Genomic DNA, 12,776 nt, shown 5'->3' with positions numbered 1-12,776 from the left:
CTTTTAATAAAAATAAACATGACAGTTAATACTTCTCAAAGAGGCTTCATAAGCAAGCTCCTTTTCTGATTCAGATGCTCATTACACTATCATAAGAAAGGGTGAGAATCATGCCCTCTCTTTTCAGATCATACAGAAGCATGCCTGAGGTTACAGGGTTACTAGAAATACTGACTATCCTGTGCTTTTATTCCTGATCTCTGCACCCTTTCCTCCCTTTAAAATCCAAAATGGTGGGTACATTAGAATAAGATTATGAAAAAAAAAAATTCTAGTTCCTTCTTTGTCTCATCTCAAATCCTGAATCAGGGACCATTTTGTGAACAACATTCTGAAGCCAGATTATATAGTTCAATCACAGAAAATAAACAAAAAAGAATTGAATGTAACACATTTCACTTTCCTTCTTTTTTAGATAAAAGAATTATAACTAAAACAGCATCTAAAAAGCAAAGATATTCATACTCTTCACTTGAGGTAGACCCTCTCCAGTCCATCTCTAACCCCCATCTACCCTGAGATACCAAATTGGTCGTGTTCGCTGGCCTAAAAAGATGGGACAGTAGCAAATAGTAATGGAAGGGAAAGAGAAAGACTAGGAAGAGAAGGAAATGGGGAAAAGGCCAATATTTTAAATAAGTGACTCTACTGCAACCTGTACCTTATTTCCTTTCAATGACAATTATATCTTATATTTGAATAGAACTTTAAAATTTTTTTCAAAGCATTTTCACATTCTATTAGTGCCAGTCTGTCCTTGTAATTCAAGAAAAGCAGCATGGATGGTACAAATAATAGCGCTTCATCAGATGAAAAAGAATCAGTGGGCTGTGAATCCAACTTTCTTGCGGGGCTCAAGGTGTTTTAAAAAGCTTTTTAATTTGAAAAATGTAGAATTACAAAATATGACAAATGTAAAATTTTTTAAAAGAAGTTTGGTTTCCCTACCTGAAACTGACATGCACATTTCAAACCATCTCCATCTTCCTTACAGACTCCTCCATATTTACATGATGATTCATCACAAACTCTTACATCAGATTCTCTCACATTTAATTCTGCAAAAGAGGAAAAACTGTTTTCATATATATTTTAATACAAATGTATATAGAGATAAAATCCTTATACTTCATTCACAAATATAAGACATAACATATTAAAACAAATTCTACAGGACACAAAATGTTCAAGATTCCCCAAAGAGTCTTGCATAATATGCCTAAAAGCATATAAAGCAAAACAAAACAAAACTCAAAATTTCAGGATTTCACATAATTCCCAAAGGTAAATCTATAGAATTTTCCTATTTTACCTGCCAAGCGCTTAAGACAGTCTTCTTACTATTGTCTTAATATTCTAGATTATTTTTCTAGTGATTAAGTTATTTTTAAGGAATCTTGATTCTTTTGGTACCCAGAATAAGCTTCAGACAATCATTATTCACTCTACAGTTTTAATTACAAAAGAATTATAAAATAAATTTGAATTTCATACAGTAGGTATGTATGGAACATTCACATACAAAGAAAAAGATTTAATATCTCCCTAGACTTAAAATTTTTAAATGACTTTACTACCACAGGAAGCAGAGCCTATCAACAATGCTAGCATTCTGTGGTCATTCGGTGCCTGTTCCAAGACTGTCAGTCTTGTTCTGGAACTACCAAATTATTCTCTCTAGGAAACCCAATAAATTGTTTCAGGTTAGTGTTAAGTGAAGCTGCCAATCATGTGGAATGGTGAAAACCACTACAAAGCCGATTTTCATATCCCCCTTACCGGGGATGAGAGCTACAACAACAAATGCACTTATATGAACAATAAACAAATGACTGTTTAAAAAAACCCATTATAGCATAGAGGCAAACACATGCATTCAGGAGGAGAGAGGCCCAAGTTAGCTTCTGACCCTGTCCCTCAGTAGCTGAGAGACTCTGGGAAGAGCATGTGGCCCCTGGCAGCTTTAGATCGAGATGAGGTCTTAGAAGCAGATCTCAGGGAGCATTTCTTCAGCAATCCTTCATTCCTGGTTGTTTTTTACTTCTAGAATTCACAGTAGGGCTCGGTGGACTGAGTCAAGGAGGTTCTGTTTCTATATCTAGTGACATCTGTCCTGGTTGACATTTCTTTGCCTCTGCCCCATTTGTCCTCAAAGCTCTGCAGTGTGTCCTAGGTCTCCTACTCCCAGCTGACCCTGTGAGGAGTTGGCAGTCAAGTACCTAAAATGCCCAAGTAGTTGATAGTGAGAGCCATTATTTGAGTAATCACTCTGAATCAAGCCCTGCACTAAAGTAAGCATATGTCTATGTAACTATAGGTTACAAAATTTTTTTCTTCTTTTCCTTAAATGGATCCCAGGTGCACAAAATTGGACTGCTCTAAAGTTCAAACATATGTGTAAAATTAAAAAAATGATGAGCAGAAATGAAAACAACAGGAAACTAATGCAGCTGTTTGTCACTCTCAATGTTTCACACACCATTTACAGCACAGATGACCATCTTGCAATTTCTTTGACCTTGGCTCTGGACACTTTATGTTCTTGGTTTTCCTCATCTCCCAAATTTTGCTCATTCTCCCCTACCCTCTTTAACCATCTGCATCAGCTCCTGAGGCTCAATCCTAAGTGTGGGGTTTGCTTTTTTTCTATCTACCTACATTCCTACCAGGAACTTGCACAAGGTCTGGGTTTCAGTTACTGTCTAATGTACATCTTGAAGCCCAAGGAAGATAAGTAAATATTAATAAAGAATCACTCTAGAAAAGAGAATAGGAATGTATAGAATCTTTGCTCAACTACAGGCTTGATCAATTTTAGGGGCCATAGAAATAAAAGGCTTGCAAAATTTGAGAAATAAAATTTAGTGTATTTCTCTTACTGCTTTTCTTTGTAGCCTTAAACTTCACACTAGGTTCCAACACAATCAGACATATCAAACAAGAATAAGTAAAGTTTTTGTTTTGTCTGTGGGCCAAGATCATGCATGAGTTAAGGCTTGCTATCTTGGCTTTTCAGTTGGAATATTTTACCTCTTGTGTTCTAAAAGTACAATGGGTTTGCCATCTAGAGCCTAAACCATCCCTGCCACTAAGATTCTCATATGTCTGTGAGAGTTGTTCAGGCATCTATTTCTGTGAGGAACTAAGAAACATTCTGGGAGAACAATCATCCATACTAAAGTGAGGCAGAAAAGCTCAGCCCGATAAACAAAGCCTTGGTTGGACAGGAGGAGTGATCCCAGGCACAGGGTGGTATGTATCACTCAGACTGCCCTAAAGGGTCATCATGACAGAGACAGATGGACTAACAACGAGAAACTAAAGAATGGCTTTCACTAAAAACTCCGAAGCAACAGATATAAAGAGCTCTGCTTTGATGCCCACATAACAAGATATAACAGAGGGGGAGAAAAGGGGCTGGGACACCTCAACAGCACACTGGGCAGAGCAGCACAAGGCCTTGGAGATAGTGATGTCAGATTCAGAGGTACACCTCCGAGATGTAGATAGGGGATCTCTAGGGGGAGGTACCAATGCACAAGTTCAGGGGCAGCAACAAACATCACAGGAAGAAAATGACACACCACGTTATCAGTGGCCAGAAAACTTTAGTGAGCCTACGTGGAACACCCTTGTGTAACTCCAAGAATAAACCCAGTGAAGAGGTATTCTAGGGGAGTGAGAGGTCCTAGGTAAGGGTGAAAGTCATGAAATACTGATCACACTGGTTATTTGTCATGTTTTATTTTATGCCCATCTTGCTATCAAATCCATGCTATTTTCATGTGTGTTAATGTGTTAAATGTGATTATGTAGTTGACCAGGAAGCAATTACATATCTACTATGTATCTAACACTATGCTAAGAATTTGTGACACACTTAAAAAAACACAAGAGCTTATGACCTTGCTAACATATGGAACAATCAGTGATGAATTCAATATAAATATAGTCAATAATAAGGGGGAAATTATGTTGTATAAGCTATGTTTGCTCTAGGAGTTTCAAGGAGGAGATAAAAATGGATTTGAAGTATAAGGTACAATGTCAAAAACGGCAAGACTTGCACTGACATTGAAAAATTAGTCTCTTTTTGATTATAAAACTAATAAAGGATCATTACACAGAATCTAGAAATGGCATTTTAAAATACTGTTTTAATTGCCCACAACGTGAGTAATATTTTAAAAGAGACAAAAGAATGTTCTTGTCTAGGAAAACAATATAAGTGAAAGGAGAGATACAAGTAAGTTAATAGTACATATAAATATCATCAGTGGTTTCCAAACAACGTTCCTTAGGAAAACTGGTGTCCTAGACTACAGTGTACCTTCATTAAAATCAGGCAAGAATTTTTAATTTCTCATTTGAAAGGGAAAAAAAAGTCAATGGAAAGAATTTTCTCATTTTAAATGAGTTTTTTTTTCCACTTTTATTACTTAAACCCTCACTATCTGAGATTACTTCCTTACTAGCTATCAACAAAACCAATGTTCAACAAATAACATTGATAGAAAAATGCCAAAAGTGTTTTATGAGAACACAAGCTCACAAACATACACTTGAGATTGTTTTGTAACTGTGGAAATCATGGCTAATTGCCTACTTTGGCTCTATTCTCCCCTTCTTACTTAGTAAGGGACCCCCAGATTTTGTTCTGGGAAACAAGGTACTCATTTAAGTAATCTATTTCCCAGACTCTGTACCACAGTTAATACACAAGCACTATCCGTTCCTCCTTCCTCCTTCCTCCTTCCACTCTTTGTCCTGCTTGGAAAGTAAACCTCTCTCCTAAGGTTGCAGCAGCCATCCTACAAGCATGAAGGTGAAAGCTGCAAGCTAAAGATGGTAGACCAGAAAGACAGGAGCAAGAGCATGGAGAGGATTATGGAATCACCACACCTATCCTGGATTTCATCCCTCCAGACTTACTGTTACAGGAAATGAACACATAAATTAAACCCTTATCATTTAAGGCATTATTGGTCAGGTCACTGATACTCGTAGTTATAGACAATCCTGACATAATGATTGCACACAAATTCAGGATAAATATTTCTAAGCAAAGTCTTAAATAATCTGGGGCTACAGTATAATTATTTATCATGAGCATCATGACTTTCCGGCGCTCTGACTCCGCAAAAATTCGAGAACCAATGCCTTAGTTCAAACTCAGTAGAGAAGGAATTCTATTTGGGGATCATCTTCTGTATGTCATTTCTTTTCAAGTGTTCTGCATAGTACGGGGCATCAAGAGGGCACTCTGACCTGTCAATGATGATGATTAGACACCTGCCTTCCTGAGCCCAAAATGGAAATTCAGCAAAAAGGATGAGCCGTTTCGAAGGCCCTCAAAAATCAATTCTTCAAACAGAAATATTTCACACAAAGAAACACTTGGAAGAGTGGGTCAAAATAAAAATATTTTGCTCTGGTTACAAATGTGCCCATCCTACAGTTCTCTAAATGTAAAACTTCTCTCAATTTTCATTAACATATCAGAGCTGGGAAACAATACAAAGTAGGGGAAGGAACCCTACTTACTATGAACCTCAACTGGCCAAATCCCTACCTTTTGGCAGCACTTACTAGGTTCAGACTGCAGTTCAAAATAAGACCCATTAGCCCTCCAATATGATGAGGCTTTCCTACCACCATTCCATTACACAGAAGGTAGATTTGGGGATCTTATCAGTTAGCCAATAATTATGGAAGACAAAACTGAATAAACTTTGCGAGATGTTACAGTAGAATTGAGGGCTTCTCAGCCTTGACACTACTGACATTTTGGACTAGATAGTTCTTTGTTGTGGGGGGGCTATCCTGTTCACAGGGGGATGTTCAGGTCCCACTAGAAGCCAGTAGGACCATCCCAGCTCTAACAACCATACATGGCTCTCCAGACTACCAAACATCCCTTGGGAAACAAAATTACCCCCAGTCAAGATCCACTATAAAAGATAAAACCAAAGTATTTATGTTTAAGTCTCTAACACAACTGCTATAAAGAAAATGAATCAAATATCAAGTCCTGGCTTAGAATAGGTGCCCCTCCTTTAATAATGTCTTAACCTCCAGTAAGACTGGCTTCCCCTCTCTTCCTATCAAAACTCTATCAAAAGTCAGTAAGACCTCTAATCTAAAGATCCCATACCTTTTATCTTAATCTTCCCACTCTTTTCTTGACCTTTCTGCAGCAGCTGACACATCTGGCTTCCCCTTCCAACCTAATCATCTTGATTATCCATCCCAACTCTCTGACCATTTCTTTCAGTCACTCTTTGTTCCCTCTCCTACTGCTCGGTCCATGTCCATGGCACTCTTAGAATTTAACCCCAATTTAATTAACTCTCCAGATTAACGAAAGTGTGCTATTCTCTGTAAAACATACCAACCAATGCCTACGGCATGATGAATCCTCAGTGCTGCTAGGTCACTCTCTGGAACATTCACAACTATTTTAGCTCCAACCAGGAGAGCTGCTCTTATGCCTCAAGAGTCAGTTATATGTGTTATCCAGCCTGTGTATGCCAACTGTATTTATTATTGTAATTACGCAGTTTCAACCTTTCGTAAGAGTGAAAATAAACTTTCTATGAAAACAAAATTGAATGCTACAGAAAGACTTAAGACGAGCTGCATTTTAAAACTAGCTGTTGCCTTAGGTGTAAGCAAGATAAAAATCTAGATTTTTTTTGTATCCACAAGTCTTTAAGTTCCTTTTTAAAGATATTAAAACTGGAATCTGTACTCAATGCATTATGAATGCGGTTTATTCAAGAAAGGGGAAACTCCAGCTTTTCTCAAAGTAAAATTTGGGGTCCTCTTTCAAAATACTGTTTAATAAATATACTCTATATTTTTAAGATAAAATGCTACATGCATTTATAAATCATTTTGTGATGCCTCACATAAAAAACTTTCTTGATTAACCAATTAACTACCAGAATCTTAAGGCACTGAGACACGAGGGTTCCTACTATATATAAAAATACTTTGCCCTTAGCCATTCCATTGTGATATCTCATCTTTACTTCTTCTCTCTCAGCATTCTCATCCACTCCCACCACAAGTCCTTGCAGCTGGTCTTCCCTAACCTTATTAAGGACGTCTCATCTGCTTCTGCCAGTACTACTTCCACTCGTCAGAGCATCGCTAGGGAAAAGTCCTATACGTTAATACTTAGAGAGTACTTAATGACAAATACTCTTTAAGTACTTATTAACATGTGAAAATGTTCATCTCTAGTTGATTCCTTACTGACTCCCCTTTAGGACATGTTCAAACTCTGTACTTTGTTCTTAAGCAAATTTCAGTGGGTTTATTCTCATTGTCTAGATGTTAATTTGGGAAAACCTGTACACCAATCCAATCTGACAGGACCCCTGCTGGATGGTTTTACTCCCCAAAGAAGCCCAGCTTGTTCATGACCCTGTATCCAACTGCCTAAAGACAGTTCCACAATCTCCACACTGAAAACAGTGGAAATATTAAAAATATTCAAACATTTAAAATATCCCACACCAGGAAATGGTGTGGCACAGCCATGGAATATTATACAGTTGTTTAAAAGGCTGTGTCTATTACGCAAAAATATGGAAATACGCTGATGAATATCAAGTTAAAAGGCAGAAGACAAAGCTATACACTGTGGTAATAGATTAAAAAACATATATAGGAAAATTCAGCCAGGAAAAAAACAAAAAATAGTAATAGGGACTATGTTTGCACCAGTTGAACATGGATTATCTTCTTCTTGGAAAAAGTTTCTGTATCAGTTATATTTAAGGGAGGGAAAGATTCAGTGTGATTTCAAACAACCCCAGAGACAGTTTGCCATACAATGGACAAATTACAAGTTTGGGGGTCAATACAGGACAGGATGACATGCTACTTCTTCATGTTTTAGAATAATACCACCTTCCCTATTGTAATGATTAGACAAGATAATGCATTAGAAAGTAACAATGTCTAGAATAAGTAGGTATACAACAAAGATTCACTTCCTTTCCCCAGACCAATCTGAGAGATACCTTTAATGACACAAATCACTGAAAATCAAACAGATCTAATAAATGCTGACTTCTGTCTCGGCAAATGAGATGAATTAGGAATGAAATTCTCTTCAACTTGTTTACTAAATTAACCATATTACATTAGTTATCTTCTGCTATAAAGATGAGGGCTCAATATAATATGAAACCAAAAACAGTTTACATTAATATTAAACAGCATTAACAGCAGAGACGACTAAAAGTCCTCCAAGCTATATTTAACAAAAGAAATTTCACATGTGCCACAGAATTATCTGACTTCAATGTTTTTCATCCCATTCTGCATACTACTGCCAAACCACTCTTTGTTAAATACCACTTTGATGGTTTCATTCCCCCACCCCAACACCTACAATCATTCCCTACTGCCTACTTCAGTTCTAAACGCCTCTGTGCCAGGATGCCTCAGGCAAGGTGATGGGGAGGAAAATTTACTGCAGGATCAGAAAGATCTAGATCCTGAGCTGGGCACTAATGGTACCCAGGGTCTTTCTAGCCCTATCCAGTCCTAACCAAAGATCTCCAACTTCAATACTCTCTCCCTTACTTCTATTTCTGACTAGCTTGGCAAATCTGTGTGCTTCCCTCTCATAGATCCATAAACTGAAGTCTCTATACGGTTGCCAAGGGACAGAGACAGAGGAGTATTAGGACTGTAAATAGGTATGGAAAATCTTTTGAGGGCAATGGAAATATTCTGTAATTATATAGTAAATAGTGGTGATGGCTGCATGACATACTAAGTATATTAAAAATCACTGAATTGTATACTTTAAAATGGTGAATTTTGTTATGTGACTTATATCTCAAAAATCAAAAACTTCAAAACTCAGAAAATACAATTATGTTATTAAAATTTTGAGATAAAAAAGAGAACAAGCCTTATAATTTTATTTTTAAGAGGCAGATCCTACAATCAGACCTCCTGAATCAGTATCCTCACTCTGTCACTTTTCAGCTAGTTGACATCTTAGTAATTTACCATTCTGTGCCTCCATTCCCTCATCTGTAAAATGGGCACAATAACAGTAGGGACAGTAAGAGTACCCATCTCATAACATTGGTGAAGGTTTAAATAAAGGTAGGGAAAGCACTCAGAGTCATGCATGATACATCATAAGGGCTATATTAAGTGTTATTCTTTTTTCATTCTTTTTTTATTTACACCAGCTCTGGAGAACCTGTGGAAAATGAACACTCTTCTGAGTATAAACTGGCAGAACCTCTCACGGAATAATGTGGCAGTATATATTAAAATTTTAATTGTCTCTATGCCTTAACCCCACTATTCTATTTCTAAGAAATTATGCTAGGGATAGAAGACAAAACACACAAAAATGTATACACAAGATTGGTAACATCAGCTTTTTTTAATAACAGCAAAGTGGACAACAACCTAAGTGCCCATCTATTGTGAATTAACTAAATTATTGATAAAATACTATGCAGCCATGAAAGCATGCGGCAGAATACATATATTGATATGGAGAGACCAAGATCTGTGAAGTGAAAAGCTATAAAACTACACAGTTACAACGCAATTTATATTTTGCAAAGTATACATGTTTACCTAATAAGTATTTTAAGATTGTGAAAATATATTCAATATACTTCCTCTATCAAAAACTGTAAAATATCCATAAATAAATCTAAACACAAGAACATTCTTTGGTTCTATTTCTATCCACTGTTCCTTAGTTCTGCAATACCAAATAGAATGGGTGGTAGCCAGAAACCAGGAAGTCACTCACAAAGACAAAATTTTACAAAACCACCTGCAAGTTGGCACTGAAGAACCGGATACTATCTTAAAAGAGAATTTTAAAAGGACTTCACAAAACTCTTGTGCTTTAGAAAAAGTTCCAGATTCTGAGCTTTGATTATTTGGTTAAGTAACTACATGATGTTGGCCAAGCACTAAATCTCTGAGAAATCCCAGTTCCCTGGGTAAAAATGGGTATAATAATCCCTCACAGGATTGTAAGGATTGAATGAAATCTTTACAAAATACCACTGGAAACTATAAAGGATATTTCTCTTTTTTGGTTAAAACCACCAAAACCAAAATTTTTACATAACTATAACCTTAAGCCCCAGCAAATTGTTATAAAATAGTCAATTAAAAAAAACTAAGTTTAATTAAATGGTAATTAGGAAGCACTTAACGGTCTAAACGATGGTAAACACAATCGCACCACCTAAAAAATAACTTAAACCACTTTAAAGAGGAAAAAAACTATGAAAAATGAACACAAGATACTAAACAAAGACTGAGCTGATTTGTGAACAGTAGAGGATCTAAATATATCAATAAGGCTATCAACATCTGAATTGAAATAGAAATATCAGCAGCTTAGATTCACTCAAGAAACAGTATTAGATGAAAGCTGACAAGGCAAAATAAACTGAATTTAATCCCAAAAGATCTGACCTGTGAACAATAGTGGCTCCAGATTAATCAGAAAATGTCAAAGCAAACACTGATATCAAAAAAAAAAGTTCCAAAGTTTTCTGGTATAAAATGAAATAATTTCAGCACAACCCTAACATTAGATCTTGTGGAGGAGAAGGGCAATCATCACAGATTTATTCTTTGCATTTTTCCTTACTCGTCAAATTTTTTTACATCCAACAAATACTGCTTTTATAACAAAGAAAAAAGGTGCGGTTTTCTTTTTCTTTTTCCTTTTTTTAACTATGGAGAAGAAAGACTCAGAATATTTGCACAAAAATGAGAGGGATGGAGCCATGGCTGAAAATATAATACCTGCCGAAGTTTTTGAAGGCAGAAGAATATGTTAAGAACTTCAGAATCTGAAATGACTTTTCAAAAAATGATGAAACTATTGAGCCATGAAAAATACATGACACTTGTAAAAAAGAAATAGATTCAAATAGTAACAAAAGATTAACAGTAAATCATCTAATAAACTAAAAGCAAATACTGAGGGAATTTTAAGATTTAAACATAGAACTTCAAAGTGCATGAGAAGTATGTCAACTCCTAAATGTTTCATTTCTCCCATGAGAGAAGCTAAAAATGGAACTAATAGTAGGAATAATGAAAACAGTTCTGTTAAAACAATGTTTCTAACAACAAATGAAAAAAGGAGGGAAGGGGGGGGGAGGAATGGGTTGACATTATCTCCCAAATCAGCTTTTAAAAAATTGAAAATTTGCAAGCCATTAAAGAAACCACTTATACAGGGAAAATGAGGACTAACAAATATGAACTTAAAATACGGTTGGTCATAATAAAAAAGACAAAAACAAGTGTTGGCCAGAATGTGGAGAAATTAGGACCCTCAGACACTGCTGGTGAAAATGTGAAATGGTGCAGCCACTTTGGAAAACAGTTCAGCAGTTCCTCAAAATGTTAAACTTACCATGTGACCCAGCAATTCTACTCTTAGGTATATGCCCAAGAAAATGGAAAACTACGTCCACACAAAAACTTGTACATGAATGTTCATAGCAGCATTATTCATAGTAGTTCAAAAGTGGAAATAAGTTCCAAATGACCATCAGCTGATGAACAGATAAACAAAATGTTGTATTATCCATACAATAGAATATTATTTGGCCATAAAAAGGAATGAAATTCTGATACATGCTATGACATGGATGAACCCTGAAAACATTCTAAGTGAAAGCCAGGAACAAGAGGCCACATATTTGATGATTTCATTTATATGGAATGTCCAAAACTGGCAAATCTATAGCAAAAGATAGATCAGTGGCTGTCTAGGGCTGTGGGATTGGGGTCTGGGGAGTGGCTGCTAAAGAATGTGAGGTTTTTGGTGGGGAGGACAATTACATTCCAAAATTGACTGTGGCGATGGCTGCACAATTTGTGGCAGGTGTGTGACTTATCTCCTGCCTTAATCCCCACATCCCAGAATCCCCAAGTAGTCCTCTCACTGCCCCATCTTTGTACCTTTTCCAACGCCATTCCCTCACCTGGACTAAACACCCTTCCCAACTCTCCCAGTATCAATGTTCATTCAGTCACTAACTCCACAAATGAATATGGGATGGCATCAAATTTTGTGCCAGACACAGTTCTAGGCACAGCTGATACAGCAGTCAACAAAACAGACAAGACTCCCTGCCCTCATGGAGCTACACAGAAGAGACAGATAATTAGTAACGTGTATCATAGATCTCACAGGAAAAGGTGATTTGGAGCAGGAGAAAAGCATAAAGGAAGGTTAGGGTGGGAGAGGCACAAAACGGATGGAAGGTGGAAAAGGATGCAATTTTAAAGCATCATTTTGAAAGTGATGTTAAAGACCTGAAGGAGCTGAGGGGATAAACAGCTGGGACAAGAAGGTTCCAGGCAAAGGGAACATCAACAGCAAAAGGCCTCAGGCAAAAGTGTGGCTGGTGTTTCATGCTGACATTCCGCTCTGCCTGCAAAGCCCAGTTCCAGGGCCACCTATTCAGAGAAACTGTTTTTGATTCCTATAAATCAGAATTATTCATTCCCTGGATGCTGTATCTGTATCTTCCTTAGGGCACCGTGTACAGTGGAAACCCTCACTGATCACTAAATCAAGAGTCAGATAGAGCAAGGAATCATTTTTAAAATCACACACATCTTTTAACCATTTTTAACTTCAAATATATAAATGTACATTCGTTTCCCCCACGTGGCACCAAGACTTTTTCTTTGAGTATGGGTATGCCAAATGCAGCTCCCCACTTCCTTGGATAAACCAC

The 12,776-nt window shown here is 36.8% G+C and overlaps 1 protein-coding gene across 1 annotated transcript in view; it reads right to left on the bottom strand.

The window, feature by feature from the left end:
- TMEFF1 (transmembrane protein with EGF like and two follistatin like domains 1) overlaps positions 1-12,776 on the bottom strand; it is a 71,738-nt gene that overhangs the window by 52,974 nt on the left and 5,988 nt on the right. Inside the window, exon 2 of the mRNA XM_074361910.1 lies at positions 949-1,058. Coding sequence (XP_074218011.1) covers positions 949-1,058 — 110 coding nt within the window. The remainder of the gene's footprint in view (positions 1-948; positions 1,059-12,776) is intronic.

Source organism: Camelus bactrianus, chromosome 4, assembly GCF_048773025.1.
Source record: "Camelus bactrianus isolate YW-2024 breed Bactrian camel chromosome 4, ASM4877302v1, whole genome shotgun sequence".
Classification (NCBI taxonomy): Eukaryota; Metazoa; Chordata; class Mammalia; order Artiodactyla; family Camelidae; genus Camelus; species Camelus bactrianus.
Note: the sequence above shows the minus strand (reverse complement) of the source record. Positions and strands in the feature narration are given on the sequence as shown.